This window comes from Remersonia thermophila, chromosome 4 (genome assembly GCF_042764415.1).
Source record: "Remersonia thermophila strain ATCC 22073 chromosome 4, whole genome shotgun sequence".
Taxonomy (NCBI): Eukaryota; Fungi; Ascomycota; class Sordariomycetes; order Sordariales; family Chaetomiaceae; genus Remersonia; species Remersonia thermophila.
In genome coordinates, this window is record NC_092220.1 from 2,113,295 (window position 1) to 2,130,446 (window position 17,152).

General features: G+C 63.5%; 5 protein-coding genes across 5 annotated transcripts; 2 read left to right on the forward strand and 3 right to left on the reverse strand.

Annotated features, from left to right (window-relative positions):
* Positions 1–1,771: 1,771 nt before the first annotated feature.
* On the reverse strand, positions 1,772–4,075 carry VTJ83DRAFT_4736 (uncharacterized protein; the record flags this gene model as incomplete). Its single annotated transcript, XM_071011258.1, has 1 exon — positions 1,772–4,075. One exon carries the CDS (start codon positions 4,073–4,075, stop codon positions 1,772–1,774), a length of 2,304 nt encoding a protein of 767 aa, XP_070866186.1.
* Positions 4,076–5,811: 1,736 nt separating this feature from the next.
* Positions 5,812–7,512, reverse strand: VTJ83DRAFT_4737 (uncharacterized protein; the record flags this gene model as incomplete). The annotated part of the gene is made up of 2 exons (XM_071011259.1): positions 5,812–7,140; positions 7,246–7,512. The coding sequence occupies 2 exons, from the start codon at positions 7,510–7,512 to the stop codon at positions 5,812–5,814; spliced, it is 1,596 nt and encodes a 531-aa protein (XP_070866187.1).
* A 927-nt stretch (positions 7,513–8,439) lies between these two features.
* VTJ83DRAFT_4738 (uncharacterized protein) lies at positions 8,440–9,186 on the forward strand (the record flags this gene model as incomplete). Its single annotated transcript, XM_071011260.1, has 4 exons — positions 8,440–8,496; positions 8,576–8,611; positions 8,787–8,924; positions 9,046–9,186. The coding sequence occupies 4 exons, from the start codon at positions 8,440–8,442 to the stop codon at positions 9,184–9,186; spliced, it is 372 nt and encodes a 123-aa protein (XP_070866188.1).
* Positions 9,187–9,741: 555 nt separating this feature from the next.
* Positions 9,742–10,496, reverse strand: VTJ83DRAFT_4739 (uncharacterized protein; the record flags this gene model as incomplete). The annotated part of the gene is made up of 3 exons (XM_071011261.1): positions 9,742–9,858; positions 9,939–10,155; positions 10,291–10,496. 3 exons carry the CDS (start codon positions 10,494–10,496, stop codon positions 9,742–9,744), a joined length of 540 nt encoding a protein of 179 aa, XP_070866189.1.
* A 3,590-nt stretch (positions 10,497–14,086) lies between these two features.
* Positions 14,087–17,071, forward strand: VTJ83DRAFT_4740 (uncharacterized protein; the record flags this gene model as incomplete). Its single annotated transcript, XM_071011263.1, has 1 exon — positions 14,087–17,071. The coding sequence occupies one exon, from the start codon at positions 14,087–14,089 to the stop codon at positions 17,069–17,071; it is 2,985 nt and encodes a 994-aa protein (XP_070866190.1).
* Positions 17,072–17,152: the final 81 nt, after the last annotated feature.

Genomic DNA, 17,152 nt, shown 5'->3' on the forward strand with positions numbered 1-17,152 from the left:
TCCCCTATCGGCCTATCAGATGAGGCCTGCTTCCAGAGCGGACAGAGAGAGCACCGGCAGAAACGGACCTGGAAAGGAGAAGCGCGCGAAGCGGTCAGGCACCCCCAGAGCCCAGAGCCCAGAACGCCGCCAATGCCGTAATGCTGCAATAACTCCGGGAAGCCGCATACACCTCCAGCCTCGATCCATCCAACCAGAGTCTTCCGGATCAACAGATGCCCATGCTGGCTGCAGATAGCCCCAAATATCGTCAGCAGTGCGTCACATTGCGGCACCCGCAGCGAGCCCACCGCAGAGCCCTCGACATCATCAGCTGGATGTATGTCCCCGTCGGGTGGGCATGGACAAAACACCCCCATCATCACCCTCCGGGTCCCTTCTCATGCAACAGCGTATAGGGTGTATGCGTGTGTCTGTGTGTTACTGCTCTATGGATAGGGTACCTAGGTAGCTTCTACAAGACCGAATGGAACGCCAAACGTACAGCATAACGTTGCTCTCACGCCAACCCGGCCACAACACCAAGCACCTGGCTTGCCTTCCCAACCAAGGAAACCCACCAAACAACGCCCCGCACCGTCCAAACGCCGGCAGATACCACCAACAACAAAAACACCGCCGCCACCACCCGGGCCAGCATCGCCACCACGACGTTCCCGAGCCGCCGTGCTGGTGGCTGGTCCTCAATGCGGCCAGAGCTTGTCGTGGCTGCTCCGGCCGTAGTATCTGTCGGCGCGGCTCCTGCTGGCTTCTCGTTGTTCGCCATGGCCTGCTGCTGCTGCTGCTGACCCTCGTTGGAGACCTCGGCCCCCTGCTCGCTCCTCGCCTGCTTCGGCCCTAACGCCGACTCCGCCTCCGACGACGCCGCGGGCTTGGCAGCGGCCTTGGCTCGCCTTCCCGCGGACGGACCCACGCGGCCATCCGACCCCCGGTCCGAGTCCGATGTCGGCGCCCGTCTCAGCCCCCCGCCGGAACTCGGCTGCGACGCCGACGCCGACGCCCATGCCGAAGCCGACGCTGCCGCCGGGGCTGTAAGCGATCCGTGCCGTGCCAAGGCTATCCGCGCTGCCGCGCGCGCCGTCGTGTCCGCCGCTCCTCCATCCCGAGCCGACACACTCGGCTCCTGCTCCCCACGGCCGCCCCGGGACGTACGGCTCCATCGGCGGCGACGGGCTGCCGTGCCTCCTCCGCGACGGTGTCCGTTGGGATTCGAAGGCGTGCGCATCATCCTCATCGTCTCGCGCGTGCTGCATCCCCCCCGTCGCCGCCGAGGTCTCGGCAGCGAAAAGCGGTTCGCGTCGGAGATCCCCGCTCGGGCTAATGCTTTGGGTCCGTCGGTAGCTGCGTCGGCCGTCCCCCCCGGCTCCGTCCATAAAAAGGTAGTACCGGTTTTGGCTCGCGTTCCGGCTCCGCGATGCCGACCGGGAATGCGGCCGGGCGCCGTGACGGTGGTCCCCGGCCCCCGCATGATGCCGGCTGGCGCCGCCGTCGGCAGGCCCAGGCTGCGGTTCGAGCTCCGCCAGACGCTCGGCTGCGAACCACGCAGGGAACCCGGCATATCTGGCCAGTCGCCGCTGCTCGTCGTCGTCTGTGGCCGCATCCATCTTGTCCGTAAAGTCGCCAGGTCTGCCGCCGTTGCCCGCCAGATCCGAGGCTTTGTGGCCGACGCGTCGTGCGTCGTGACCCCCCTGGCTAGGGCGACGAACGGCCCGGGTCGGATCGGTGCGCATCCAGTAGTGATGGTGGTGGGTATGCATGCAGACGGGAGCTCCTAGTCCCGGCCCCGTCCGGCCGCCGCCGTTTGGATCGGTTCCCGGGGGCCCTCGAGCCGGCTGCTGAACGTGGTCCGGAAGTGGAGGGAGCTCTTTGTCCCCATGTCTCGTGGCGCCGGGCCCTCCAGCGCTCTCATCCATGTCCCCGACGTCCGTCTCGGGCCACTCTCCAGGCATATGCTGCTTGGGTTGCAAGCCGTGACCACAACGAGATGGCTCGGGGGCCTGTTTGGCAGAGCCGCCAGGCGAAAAGTACGAAGGCCCTGAAAATCCTCGCGGCCGAGGAACCGCCGAGCCACCGACCGATGGGCCTTGCACGTTGTTGTAACCCGCCGACAACGACCTCGTTTCTCCGCCGCGGGGCCAAACGGAAGCCATCCAGCCCTCCGCATCCCCATCCTCGTCGTCAGATTCCGTCCTCCTAGGTCGCGGCGGCAGCGGTTTCTCCTCCCCGCTACCGCCGCAATCCCTAAAAAAGACTCCGAGCTTGATCTCTCTCCAAACTCGGCCGCCCTTTCTCTCCGGTTCGACCGTGAAGGCGACGGTATCTCTTTCGCCTTCTTTGGCACCGCCTGCGACGGCCCCGATGACACGGGGCTCGGTCCAGTGTCCGCCGCGGCGAGGCCCGACCCCTTCCCCATCCCCATCCCCATCCCGATCCCTATCCCCATCCCAGGTCGAAGCGACAGCGGCGGCAGCGGCGGCAAAGGCGACGAAGGCGGCGGTCCCGGGACGCTCGACCACCCCCGTTGATCCTTCCGCCACGTCACCCCGCTCCTCACCACCTCCTCCCTCGCCCTGGCCTTGCGCTGCTCGGCGCGGAGCACCCTCTCCGCCTCCCTCAGCGCCCGGCGCGCTTCCTTCTCGTCCCGCTTTCTCTGCTCCGAAGCTGCCGACGCCTGCCGGCGCACCCCCTGGCCGTCGCGAGGGTGGTTCCAAGCCCCGTCGTCGCCGGCCCCGAGCAGCATCTCCTCCGCTTCGTCCTGCCCTGCCGTGGCCCGCGACGACGTCACGCTCGTCGCGGCCATGTCCTCCGAGCTCGTCGGGGGCGTGATCACGTCCGGCTGGCCGGTGAAGGGGTTGAAGCCCGTCACGCCCAGGAAGTCGCCGTTGGAGAGGAGCACGCGGCGCTGCCGGCGGTGGGCCAGCTTGGCGTGGTAGAGGTCGGGCGGGAGAGCCAGGTTGGATGCTGGGAGTTCAGGTGGAAGGGAAGACGGTTGCTGTTGTTGCTGTTGTGGGCGGTAGCCGTGCGAAGAAGGGGGCGGCGTTGGCTCGCCGGCTTGCGGGTGATAAAACATGGATGGTGGCGGAGGAGGTGCTGGCGGGACGATGCGTAGTGAGCTGGCGTGACGAGCCGTCGTTGGCCGAGCTTCGTTGTCGGCGACGGAGTCGGGATACGGCAGGCCATGGCCCTCTTCCCCGCGAAGCGATTGTTGCGACGCCGCGGCCGCGTGTCCACGCAGGGCGCTCGGGAGCTCCGGCAAGCTGTAGTTATGCAGCCTGAACCCATCGGCTCTTTCCGGGCCTCCGCCTGCTTGCCACTGCGCCATCCCGCGGCTGCTTCGGCTTCCGGTCAAGCAAGGGGCCCGGGTCCCAACGCTCTGCGACCTGGACCGGTGTGCGTTGATGTTGTGTGCTGCTGATGCCGTCGGTCTGTGCCATCCAAGCTCCGCCGCCGCCGCCGCCGCCGCAGCGTTCGTGGCGGCCGCCATGGGCTTCCTGTCGTTGCTGAGGCACCGTCGGATCGCATGGCTGCCGTATCGATCCAGGGAGTGCGCCCTCGTCGGGGTTGACGTGGCCGTCGTGGCCCACTCGTCATCGCACTCTCCGGCGTGACGTCCTCGCGGCGCGGCGATCGTGACGGTCGGCCGCGTGCGGTAGCCATGAGCGTGGCGAGACGCGGAGCGGGCCGGCCTCGACCCGGGCCTTAGCAGAACTACTTCTTCTACCTCCTCCGCCTTGCCGTCCTCGTCGCGGCGGCGGTGTCGATGGTGGCGGTGGCGGTGGCGGGAGGTGGAGCGGTTGGCTCCGCGGTGGTGGTGTCCGTCACGCCGTCGCCCGCGCCGAGACTCATCGCGCCTCCGCCCGCGCCGAGACTCGTCGTGCCTGCGCCCGCGCCGGCGCTCGTCATCGGCAAGCGAGCCCGTGGTCGCGCCGGCGCCGGCGTTCAGATACACCAACGTGCCGCCCTTTTCGGGTCGCTTGCTGGGCCGCAGGCGCGAGAAGAACTCATATACGGACCTGGTTACGGAGCTTTGTCTTGGCCGTTGCGTCGGGCGCCCCGGCCTGCTGGTTCCGCCCATGGCTTGGAGCGGAGCTCAATCGCATGGGCTCTATAGAGGTAGGTAAGTGGGTTGCGTGGATGAAAGCGAGAGTTGGGAGGGGAGGGCCGTCAAGGGGAGGACAGATAAGTCGGCTGTCTAAATCTATCGCGGTGTGGAGATCTGGCCACGCAGGAACGGACGCGAGTGTAAGACGGGAGCATGACTTTTTTTTTGTTTTGCTTTCTCCTCTCTCCACCTTGTCGACGCGGCCCCAGAGTCGAGATCGGCCAGGGTGTCAAGCCTCGATGTTGTTGCGTCATAACCCCCCGCCCTTGCCGGCCCTCCCGGCTCCTCTCCTCTCCTCTCCCTCCTCCCCGCTTCATGGCAGCGGTCCGGGTTCGAGAGAAGTGTCAGTCGGGGTAGGCGAGAGGGGCCGCGCTGCCGCCCGGTGGCCCTCGCCGGAGGGAACAGAGGGTGGACGGTGGTGCTTGGGGAAGGTGACGCAGGTCAAACGCAGCCCGGCATGGGTGCGGCCGGATGCTCAGGCGCGACTCCATCCGTGATGGCGAGCCCGAGCACCTTACCTGCTAAGGGATAGCCATGAGCGTCTCACATGGGAATTCGAACAACCCGGAAGGAACCCGAGACCTCGACGCCGGACCTCAGGTACCGTAGAGGTACCTTACCGTGGTGGGGAGCTTGTTTGGCTCGGATTCGGATGGAAAGGGGAACGCGGGGGGGGGGGGGGGGTGGGTATCGAGGACCTGAGTCAGAGGTACCCGCATCTGGCCCGGCGCAACGAGACTCGCGTGTTTCCAGATCGACTTCGAGTCAGGACGTTCCAGGGGCAAGAGGTCGGGAGGCGGGAGGTTTCAGGTACAATCTTACCCCCAAGTACCTACCGGTAGGGAGGGTAACATACTTGCATCCACCCTCAAGCCTTACTATACCTCCAGCGTCACAGGGAGCGCTTACACCGTACCTAGGTTCGACCTCGGAGGGTGGAACAAGCCTCGGGCGGAGCAGATGGAGGGAGAGTGGCAAACCAAACCGTTCCCCTGTCAGAAGCAAGCATCTAGTACTAGTACATGCAGCAACAAAGGTGACCTTGATGGACCTCTCGTCCGTCCGCCTGGCCCAGAAAAGAAAAAACCGTTCGTGTGGGGGAAAGGGGAGAAGCAGAGACAAAGCGCAGCTAGTCATCTCGCCGTCCAGGACATGTCCAAGTCACCCGAACCACCACAGAGGAGCACTCCACATGCGCGCGAACCATGGGATCCGGACCTGGAGTTGTCATCATTCCACAGTCAAGCGACAAGGCAGCGGTCGAAACGCAGCCCGAAAACTCATAGCACAGAAGGAAAAAAAAAAAAAAAAAAAAAAAAGACACAGGGAATGTATTCACCACCCAACCCGTCCCTAAAATAAAAAACCAATACCCCAAACGCCTCAGAAATGCGTCCAGCGAAGACGACAACGCGAGAAAAAAAAAAAAAAAAAAAAAAACATATCTTTATACAACACCTCCCTCCCTCCCACAATGGCCAATCCGGTTCGTCCAGCTCCCATCACCTCCGCGCCTCCCTCATCACAAACCAGGAATGCAGTGTTAAAAAGCCATCCACACGCCGTGACACCTCGAGTGCCCGCGTGGGGCTGTCGTTGACAGTCTCTTTCTTTCTGTCTCTCTCTCTCTCAGTCTCTCTCCAAAGATCCATTGGGCAAAAGAACAAAAAGGGACAACCACCACCACCACCACCAAAACAAGGAAGGTCCTAGAGCCTCCGCGTAGGAAACCTCTCCTGGGTCCACCTCGTCGCCCTGGCACGCGCCAGCTTTTCCGGCGAGTGCGCAAACGGGTTGTTGCTGCTGCTGCTCCAGTTGGTGGTGGGGGTGGCGGCGCCGCTGCCGTTGGCCAGACCGCTGCTGCCCGGCGCGAGCACGTCCCGGGGCTCCTTGACGGGGCTGCTTTCCCTCACCATGCGCGCGGCAAGCTCCCTCTGCTCGCGCGCCGCCATCTCGCGCCCGTTGCGCGGCGACTGGCTGCCGTTGAGGTCGCCGAGGCCCATGGCCTTCTTCAGCGGAGAGTTGGGGTGGGTAAAGACGCCGAGGCTGCCGCCGTAGCCTGCTGTTGTCGCGGAGGGGAGGTTGCTGGTAGCGGCAGCGGCAGCGATGGTGGCAGGGGCGGCGGACGGGCCGGTGCCGACCGAGACGGTTTTGACGGCCGAGGGCGTCGAGGGTTGAGCGGGGATGCTGTTGCGTAGAGAGGAAGAAGAGCGCTGATGATGCTGCTGCTGCTGCTGGACCTGAGCAGCGAACGATGGGCGCAGCGAGGCGGCTCTTGGGAGCGGAGTAGCCGAGAGGAAAGGGTTGTGCTGGACAGCAGCCGTGACGGCCGGAGATGACGCGCGGTGGGGGGTGCTGCCCTCGGGGTCGACGTAGCGGGCGTAGTTGGGGTTCGGATGGGTCTGGAAGCTGCGGCGGATCACGGTGGACGGGGCGCCGACGCGAACCTCCTCCTGCTCGATCGTGCCGCGGTCCGTGATGGAGACCTGGGTGGCCACCTCGCGGACGATGGGGTGCATGCGCGGGTGGACGTATTTGACGTCGTACTCGTGCATGACCTCCTTCTGGATGATGGCCGTGTCCTTGCTCTGCTGGGAAAAGCGCGAGTGCACGAGCAGCAGCTGGGCCGACAGGATGCCCTGCAGGAGCAGGCACTTGAAGACGGTCGCGCTGGGGCGCGGGTCGAGGGTCGGAAGCGGCAGGAAGAGCATGTGGATGAGGACGTGGCCGGGGCTGAAGAGGCAGAACATGCGCAAGGTGGCCGGGTAGGGATCCCAGACCTTGACCTCCCAGACGTCGCGCGTCTTGTCGGGATGGGCGCGTTGTTCGGCCGTCTCGGGGCGGAGGACCTCCTGGATGAGGCGCAGCGGCGTGGACGATGCGGGGGAGGAGTCGACGCGGACGCGCTGGGCAGAGGGCGTTGCGGGCCCGGCGGCCTCGACGTTCATCTCGAACAGGCGGTAAGAGCGGGAACGCGTCATGGCGTAGAAGGCGTTGAGCAGCGAGATGGCGATCAAGACCCACTGGAGGGCATTGGCCTGCATCGCGAGGGTCGCCGTGTCAGCCAGGCATGTCTTTTTCTCTCTCTCTCTTCTCTCTCCGTCTGCCGGTCCAAACCGCCCCAGGGGGGGAGGGCCACCTACCGCCAGCGTGAACCAGCCGTTGCCTGAATCATCGCCAAACACGTCATCGACGGCGCCGCGCGTGTCTCCGGCGTTTGCCCTGGCGAGCATGAAGAGGAAGTTGGCGGCGATTCCAAAGCGTGTGCCGAACGTCTTGGAGTCCCAGTCGAAGGTCTGGATCTCTTCGGACAACCAGAGGTAAAAGTCCATGGGGTTGAGCATGGCGCGCAGCCGTTGGCCGAGGGGTTGGCGCCGTATGAGGCGCGTAGGTCGCGTTGCAGGGGCCATGGTTGCAGAATCGGGGCCGAGGGTAGTAGGTTGATGATGTGGAAGTTGAGGAGTATCGGTGGATTTTTTTTTTCTCTCTTGTTTTTTGTCTTGAGTCGTTCGGTCCCGTCGTTGTCGTCGTCGTCGCCCGGTTGCGCCTCGCGGCTTGGTGAAGGGGGTGACGGGGCGACAGGAAGAGCACGGGGCGAGGTAACAGAGAAAGAGAGAGAGAAAGTCCCGGGCACCTGTCGCGTCGCGCGTGTTGATCTTAGCGACGACGCATTGGAAACGGCATGATATGGAGCGCTAGCTTGTCCAAAGGAGCCTGGAGAGGCCAAGGTTGCGGAAGAGCTTTGTTTGTGTTTTTTTTTGTTGTCGCTCGACCTCCAAAATCCGGGGGAGCAAATCCCAAACTGGAAATCCCACGTCAAACCAGGCTCCACTTTCGGATGCTTGGCTTTCTGCGCAGTGTGACGTGAGGATCCACAGTCCAAGGGAGCTCGTCTGGCCCGCCCGCCAAGGCAGACGGGTGGGGCTTCAGCGCCGTCTGTTGGTTCCAGCTTGGGCGTTAGGTTGCAGCGGCGTTGCCTGTGCCTGTGTATTGGACTGTGTATTGTACGTACCGCAGTACGCTAGGTACGGTACATACAGTACGTCTACTATACACAGTAACCACCGCTTGTAAGGTGCCGTCGGCGGGAGACGGCGCAAGAGTGGGACCGACGCCCGCGAACTCCATTCCATCATCCACCGACCCGGGCAGTCGTCAAGGATTCCTCCGTCTGCTGGATCCGGTCGACGAGGCCCCTACGCACACAGCACGCCGATCATCCATCGCCCACAGCCCTGCGATCCATTGAGCCCTTCCTTCGCGACCCTCGCTCTTGGTTCCATCTTCTTCAGCCTCCCTCCTCCGCCCCTCCCGCCCCTCCATCCGAAAAGCCAGCCATGGCTTCGCAAGCCGACTACCGCGACAGGCAGTTTCTGGCCGTCATCGGGGACGAGGTGAGCCCGAGCCGGCCGGCCTTCCCGCTCACCAGCTCTGCCGGCGCCGCGCGTTGCTAACCCGGCACTTTGACCGCAGGACTCCGTCACGGGCCTCCTCCTCGCTGGCATCGGCGTATGTGTTTCTCCCTCTCTCCGAATCCGCGCACATGGCGCTTCCCGCAGCGCCATTTCCGCGATCGAGCATCTCACCCTCCCCCCCGCCAAACCCTGAACCGTTGTCTTTGTCATCTCTCTCTCTAACATGAGCCACCCCGCCCCGCCCTCTCTCCCCCCCTCCCCCCGAGCAGCACGTCACCCCGCCGCCCGACAACCAAAAGAACTTTCTCGTCGTCGACGCCAAAACAGACACGGCCGCCATCGAGGCCGCCTTTGACCGCTTCACGTCGGAGCGCAAAGATATCGGCATCGTCCTGATCAACCAGCATGTCGGTGACCTTTTCGTCGTCGTCGTCGTCGTCGTTGTCGTCGTCGTCATCCTCGTCCTCGTCCTCGTCTTCTTCCCTCCGCTCTGTCGCTTGGAACTGACCGAAAGAGGGGCAACCACAGGTCGCCGACAGGATACGGAATCGCATCGACACATACACGCAGGCGTTCCCCGCCGTGCTCGAGATCCCCAGCAAAGACCACCCGTACGACCCGGAGAAGGACAGCGTGTTGCGCCGGGTGCGGAGGCTGTTTGGCGAATAAAGCCACAAAAGGCCCGGCGGGCCGGTGACGAGGAGAAAGATGTGTGTGTGTATGCGTGCGCTTCCGTTCCTACAGCCCTCTGCGGAGGGTGGAGGGGCGAGAGGGACAAGATGCGGGCGTTGGGAATCCTCTCCGCCAACCAGGGACCAGAGTTACCATTCCTCACGCGCTCGCTCGCTCGCTCGCTCGCTGGACGGGAAGGCCAGGCCAGGCCAAGCCGGTGCGCGCCATGCCCACTGCCATGTTCCAATGCAAGTGCGTCATGTATTGTCCATGGAATCACCGAATCCTACCAGCTCGGGACGAAAGAAGAGCATCAAAAGCCATGCGAAAGCGATCAAAAACTCAAACACCAAGAAATCCGACGTCCATCGCCTGCCCACCGAGAAACCGTTGTCGCCTCATGACGTAAAACCCACCCCCTATGTGCCATGCCCATGACCAGCCCAAGTACCATCCTTCCAGCATCATCCGTGTCCGATCCGTGAAGCATCAAGGTTCCACCGACCGCACGCGTCCAGCCATCGCGCGCGGGACCTCGCAAGCAAGGCCGATTTAGAGGTCCATGTCAAACATGCCGCCAAGCTTGTGCTTGAACCAGACGACGGCGGTGAGGCAGGTGATGTGCTCGTCGTCCTTGCTGTAGACGTCGGCTTGGACGGTGTACTTGCCCTGTTGCGGACTCCTGGTCAGCATCCATGGTCGGCCGGATGGGCGGGACAGAGACGATAAAAAAGAAAGCCAGCACGTACCGGAGGAATCTCCTTGGGCAGCTCCACCTCCTTGACGATGGTGATCTTGCCCTTCTCGATGGGGCATTGGAGATCGACGTTCTGGATCTCCTTGCACAGGTCGGCCTGGGTGCTGATGAGGCGAATGAGGCCGTACTTGACCTCGAGGTTGGCGTAGGCGCCGTCGACAATGTCCTCCTTGACCGTGCCGGTGGCCTCGATGCGGAGGACTTGGCCACTACAAGAGAGCAGGCAGGCACCCCGCCGCCCAACGTTAGCATTTCCGTTGCGAAGCTCCCTCCCCCCCTCCTCGCCATGGTTTCCCCTCATCGCCTTCTTTGGCTTCTGGGAGCCTCTTGTCGGGTAGACCTACGCTTCAGGCGGGTTCGGGGTCAAGATGACCTCCTCAATCGTGATGATGTCGTTCTCGCGGTCCGCCTCGCAGAACCGCAGCGGATTCTGGCCGGGCACATCCAGATCGGCCCGCTTGGCCAGGCTCTGGATGTTGATCGGGGGAGAGACGTAGCGCGCGTCGGCGATGCTTGCCGCGAGGGCGATGAGAAGGGTAGAGAACCTCATGTTGCTGGGTCGCGATAAGCGGTGATGGGTGTCTTGGAAGGTTCTCTGTGGGGGGGGGGGGGGCTGGGAGCGATGATGTCTCTCTCTGTCTCTTATCAAGAGAGGCAACACCAAAAGGGAGGAATGGCTATTTCAACAAAGAAGAAATGAACCCCACCTCGATGCGATGGATTCGTGGTGGTAAAGAGTAGCTATAGTTGTTGTTGTGCTGGTGGTGGCGGTGGTGGTGGTGGCTGCTGTTATGGATGACGAGATCGGGGGAGGAGGTTCGGCGGATGACAAGAGATGGGACGCTCCACTCAGCAGCCGAGTCAACAGCGGCAAGAGGCAGCTCAACCGAACAGGGCAGCCGAGCCAACGACGGCATGGGCACGTCATGGATGGGGTGCGCGCGTGGCCTTGATTGGCTGGGGCCGGCCGCTGACCCGCTCTCTGGGTTTGACCGTCCGTCATGTGAGCGGGCTGACGCTGGGTCTAGGTTCCTCTTCCCAGCCTCACAGAACCACGGCGACTGCTTCAGGCAAGTAACCTGGAAATGCCCGTACTTGGATGTCTCCTTGTAGGACGTAGGGGGTCGGAGAGACGAGAAGACAGCATACCAGGTACCGCGTAGTTTTCTTTTGCCCCTTTGTCTACTTTGATGCTTGCTCTCTTGAGGTGAAGGCATGGTTGTCGGGCATGCGGTCAAGATCTCTCCCCAAAAGCACCATCTATAAGGTAGTGTGTACTTGTCTAGGTACAAGTTCTTTCGACCCGCCTTGCGCTTACGAATGATTTGTTGGAGCAAGGTTCCACTGCGACCAGATCTTATCGCTATGTATGCAGAGCACAAGAGCACACGAACGGGAGTACTTTATGTGTACCTAGGTACCTACTACTACTAGGTAGCATGGAGGCATCTTCCGGTCTGGGCCCCAGAGGGACCCGGCTCTAGGACCCTTCTGGCTTTTTAGCGGTTGTTGCAGCCCGCTCACCGAACGAGATCCGACGGATCTGGGCTGCCGGGGGCCGATGCGGTGGTGCTTGCCAGCATGGCACTGTGGAAGAATCCGCCGCGCTACAGCATGTACCTCCAGCTGGTTTCTTTTCGGGGTATCGACCCCTGGACAACGACATCGTTCTTGGAGGCCTTGGGAACCTTGAACGTGGAGGTCAGGTTTCTGCTTTGCAGTTTGACGCTCTCGCCCCACCTGCAACACCTTGCGGTGTATAGTACTGTGTACCATAGTACGTGGTACACAGTAGTATGCCCATGCTTGAACAGAGACTCCCCCACTGGCCAGCGGCCGGCAGCCGGCCGGACCCAACTCCGGACCGCCGGCCGAACTCTCCCACCCACACCACTCCAGCCGTTGACTTCCTCAAAGCCAACATTTTTCTTCCTCTCTTAGAGTTCGATTTTTTTTTTTTTTTTTGGACCGCAAAGAGATTGTTCATTTTCTTCATCGCTTCTGTCGTCTTCCGCGACGGAACTCATCGACGAACTGGCCCCGGGGCACGCATCTCAGTTGTTTTTTTTTCTGACCGATTCTTGTTGATTCTCAAAGCAAGGAGTCGCTATCGCAACCCCTTTCTCAGGTCGTTCCCGCGATGGAGAGGCTCTTCTCGCCTGCTCCGCCAGTTCGGCCTCTCGCTTTCTTAGGATCCGCTTTCCTCTGTGCAGTTCCGATCGGGAGGCCGATGTGCGCAACCGGTCCTTCCGGTGCCCACCGCGCAGCACCGTTTTGCGCCATGGCGGGATGAGATCAACCAATCTCGACCAGCATTCGCTCCCTCCTCCGTTCCTGCCAACGTCGCCACAAGCAGAGGCAACGGAGAGAGATGAAACCAACCAACCCCCCCTGCTCCGTTTTCAACGTCAAAATTGCCCCAGGCAGACACGCATCTGACCCGCTGAACGGTGGAGCAGCTTGTTCGCCAACCACGCCCCCCCTGGACGGCGGCAAGTGGGACGCCCTCTCGGCTTTCTCGCGTCGTTCATAACCCATTCTTGCTCAGGGAAAGATTGGGTGTCCAGGGTCCGTGCAGCAGGTTTCGCTCCATCTTCCTTTGGCGAGATCCATGGAAAATGGAGGCTTTGCCCGCCACGGACGGGTTAACATTACAGTACCACGCGACGCAGCAGCGCAGCGCAGCGCAGAACAGCGCAGAGCAGAAAAACAAACACAAGACAGCAAAACAAGAAACGCTTGGGAAGCACACGATGGACAAGCCCCGGAGTTAAGCCTACTTCCTACACAGCTACACAGTACACAGTACAGCAAAGCCACCAGACTTTCCCGCTTCCCGTCGCGTTCAGGGTCCATCCCCTCCTCGAAAAGCCGAAAAATCCAGCACCTCCCAAGGTACCAAACGTGTTGTCTGATTGGCCGACACGAGGGGAGTTCAGGCTGGACTGGTTCCGTTTCTGGTTTTCTTTGGCGGCCCTCCCCCTGGTCGCCCAGTCGCCGTCGCAGCATGGGGGCCGTGGCCTTGCTGTTGGAAACGGGCAGACAGCAGCTGGTAGAGCGCAGAGAGCGTGAGAGGCCAGGCCTTGGCCTGAGAACCTGAGAGCAACAAAGAGAGAAAGAGAGAGAGAGAGAGAGAGAGAGAGAGAGAGCGCCTGCACACTGCACCCGCACCCGGCACTGCACCGCTAGAGTGGCTCCTCGCCCGCCCACCCACCCACACCCACACCCGCGCACACACACGCTCTCGCTCGCTCGCTCGCTCACTCACACACGCACCCCCCCCCCCCCCTCCCTTCCCGTCCTCTCTTTCCACTCTGGCCCTCCTCATCCTTCAAACTCTGCCTCTGCCTTTCCTTTCTTTATCCCACTCCCGGGTTTTCCGCGTCACCTTCCGGTCCTCTCCCCAGTCCACCACCCCCTCGACCTTCGATTACCAAAGGTGCACCACCAAAACTTTTCTCAATTCTGCGCCGACGGCACCTCGCTCGTCTCTGGGTTTCACTTCGCAGCTCGACTGGTCCCGTCCGACGGCTTGCAGCAACCATTCTCTCCCTTGTCCGTTCCCCCCGTCCGCCTCTCCCCCCCCCCCCCCCATTGTTGTTTTCGCGCCCTGCAACCACTCGCCTCCTTCTCGACCTTCGCCACGCCCGACTCAAGACCCGTCGGCAATAGCGTCACCTGTTCCTTTTTTTCCCCTCCGCGGCCGCACGACTTCTCCATGATCTTAACCCCGCCGCCGCCGCCGTCGTCGTCGTCGTCATCCTAAACAACACAAGCCGATCCTCCTCCGCGACCTTCAAGTTCCTGCAACTCGATCACTTTCTCGCTTTCTCTCTCCCTTTGTCCTTCCGTCCGAGTCGACCGGCCGCCCCAACCGACCGCGACGACACACAACCGCGCGTTCGCCACAACACAACCCTTTTTTTTTCTCCCTTCGCCGTCGACACGGGCGCATGTCCCCTCGCGTTGGAGGGTCCTCTGCTCTCGCTGCCGACGCTCGCGCCTCCCTCGTTTTTCCCGCGTCACGACGCGCGACCAGAATGCCCTTCCGACCGGCGAGATAATTCTCCAACACCAATCGTCAATCCTCCCCCCTCCCCCCCACCAGCATTCCGCCGTCGCGAGGCGCCCTCCAAGATTATGACAGACAACGGCCCCCCGCTGCCGACGTCGATCGCGTCTCCGAGCCAGCCGCCCGCCCGCAAGCAAGAGCCCGCCGAGGAAGAGCCCTACACCATCAAGTGTATCTGCGACTTCCCCGACGACGATGGCAACACCATCTACTGCGACACGTGCGATACGTGGCAGCACATCGAGTGCTACTACCCGGACAACGCCGAAGATGCCGTGCAGCCCAACTTTGAGCACTCGTGCACCGACTGCGACCCGCGCTACATCGACCGCGAGCAGGCGATTGCCCGCCAGCGCGCCCGCGGCGCCCTGCCCCCCGTAGAAGCCGCGGCCGAGAAGAAGGCCAAGCGGCCGCCGTCCAAGAGCCACAAGAAAAAGGCCAAGCCGTCCGACCTTCACATCAATGGCGGCGGCCACGGCGCCTCGGACGCCGCGAAGCACCTCAGCCCGGGCGACGCCAATCCCCACCCGCCAAAAAAGGCCAAGAGCTCGCACAAGTCGAGCCAGTCCATCAGCTCGCAGGCGCCCAAGCGCAACGCTTCCAACCACGGCGCCGCCAAGGCGACCAACGGCCACCCCTTGAGCCCCGCGACGACGCCGCCCGACCTCCCCGACGACTTTGAGCTGTACAAGTACTCGACGGGGTTCGTGTCGCTCTACAGCGACGACTCGTACCAGATCGTCAACACCAACAGCTTCGCCGACATTCGCGTCTCCAACACCATGACCAACTGGCTGCACAGCCGCGAGCAGCTCAAGAAGGAGACGGGCCTGTCGTATTCCGACGTCTTCCAGGACCTCCCCGCCAACATGGAGGCGATGCAGGTCGTCCCCGAGGTCGAGCAGGCCCGCAAGGTCGTCTCCCCCGCCAACGTGGTCGTCCAGTGCTACTCCCTCCGCGCGCCCTCCAGCATCAAGGAGTACGTGCCCCTGATGGAGGTCAACGGCCAGATCGGCTTCCAGGCGTCGTACTGCGCCGATCCCGACAACCGCTGGAGCGAGCTTACGGCCCCCCTGCCCTTTGTCCTCTTCCACCCGCTGCTTCCCCTCTACATCGACACCCGCCGGGAGGGCTCCGAGGCCCGCTTCGTCCGCCGCAGCTGCCGCCCCAACGCCACCCTCGAAACGTACATCTCGTCGGACAACCAATACCGCTTCTGGCTGGTCAGCGACCGCCCCGTCGCCGCCAAGGAGCCCATCACCATCGGCTGGGATTTTCGCTTCCCGGTGGCCGAGAAGGCCCGCGCCCTCCAGCTGTTCGGCCTCGGAGACGACGCGTCGGGCGCCCAGGCCGAGCAGTCGGCCGTGACGGACGAGGACTACCAGCGATGGGCCCCGTGGGTGCACCTCATCCTCTCCGAGTACGGAGGCTGCGCCTGCAACCTCGGGCCCGAGTGCGCCTTTGCCCGGTTCCATCGCAACTACCTGTCCAAGAACGCCGTGTATCGCGCCCACCCGCCGCCAAAGCCCGCCGCCAAGAAGCGGAAGCCCAAGTCGCAGCCCCAGAACGCCATCTCGCCCACCAGCACGGGCCACGCCACCAACAGCCGCGCCGCCAGCGAGGGCCAGCTGGACGACGCGCCCGACAACGACCGCCGCTCCGTGTCCAGCGCGTCGCGCAGCAAGCCGCCGAGCCGGGACCGGACGCCGACGGCCCGCCAGGGCTCGTTCGACACGCTGGGCATCCTGACGGAGCCTACCGACCGGGACAAGAGGAAGGTGGCCATGGTCGAGGACACGTTCCGCCGCATGGAGCAGCAGCAGCAGCAGCCCCAGCGCAAGCGGAAGCGCGCCTCGGACGGCGCCGCGCCGGCACAGCTGTTGCCCAAGGCTTCCAAGCCGGGCTCGGTCGGCAACACGCCGAACCTCGCCCCCTCGGGCTTGCCCGAGCGAGGGTACGTCGACGCCGGGACCGCGACATCGAGGGGAAAGTCGGGTTCCCCGAGCCGCGCCAGCCCCGCGCGAGGTGCCGACGTCTCCAAGAAGCCGCCTCGCCCCGGCGCCCGCTCGGGCCCGCCCGGTCCTGCCCAACCCGCTCCGCCGCCGCACGTCGAGTACCGCGACGCCGCCGTGCAGACGGACTTGCCAGAACCGGGAGCGACGGTCACCCCCAGGCGGAAGGTAGGGTCCTGCTTGAGGAAACGCATGCTGGAGACCTGGCACCTTTACCGCCTCGAAGAGGAACGCAACAAACGCCGAGCCATGGAGCGACCCCCATCCGCCGCCACGAGCGTTGGCAGCCACGGCGATGGAGATGCCGCGTCCCCCCTGTCGTCACCCGCCTCGACCCGAGACACCGACAAACCCGCCGCCGTTGCTGCTCCCGCCATTGCCGCCACCACCACCACCACCGCCGCCGCCGCCGCCGCCGCCGCCGCCGCTTCTCCCTTGTCCTCGCCGCAGGACCATCCGATGCCCGACGCCGATGCCACCGAGGCCATCGAGCCCGCCGAGCCCGCCGAGACCGCCCAGGCCGCCCAGACGCCCACCCCCGCCGCCAAGAACAAGTCCCTCGACCTACGCGTTGAGCCGCCGCCCGTCCCGCTGTTCTCGAGCTCATCCGCATCAGCTCCGTCGTCGGCATCCACCCCCATGTCGGCAGGGACGGCCTCTTCGCAGTCGCCCTTCTCGGCAGGCGCCGCCGTGCCTCTGCCCAGCCCCCTGGCCCCGTCCGCCGTGAATGGCGTTGCGACTCCGAGTCCTGTAAAGAAGAAGCTCAGCTTGAGCGATTACAAGAGCAGGATGAACAAGGCGGCGGCGGCGGCGGCTGCGGCGGCGGCAGCTTCGGGGAAACCGTTGATGGGAGGCGCCGCCGGGCTGCTTAAGCCCGTCTCCGCTTCTTCGGGGACGGAGGAGCCCAAGTCGGCCACGAGCGTCGACGGCGGGGTGGTGAGCTCGCCCGTTGTGGACAAGGGTGAGGCCGCGACGACCAGCGAGGCCGCGACGGCGACGGCGGCGGCATCGCCCCAACAACCATCATCATTATCATCTTAATCAACACAAACCACGACATCATTGTCATGATCATCCTTGAATCGGCCGGGGGTTGGTAAAAGGGAAGGGACCTTGTGTACG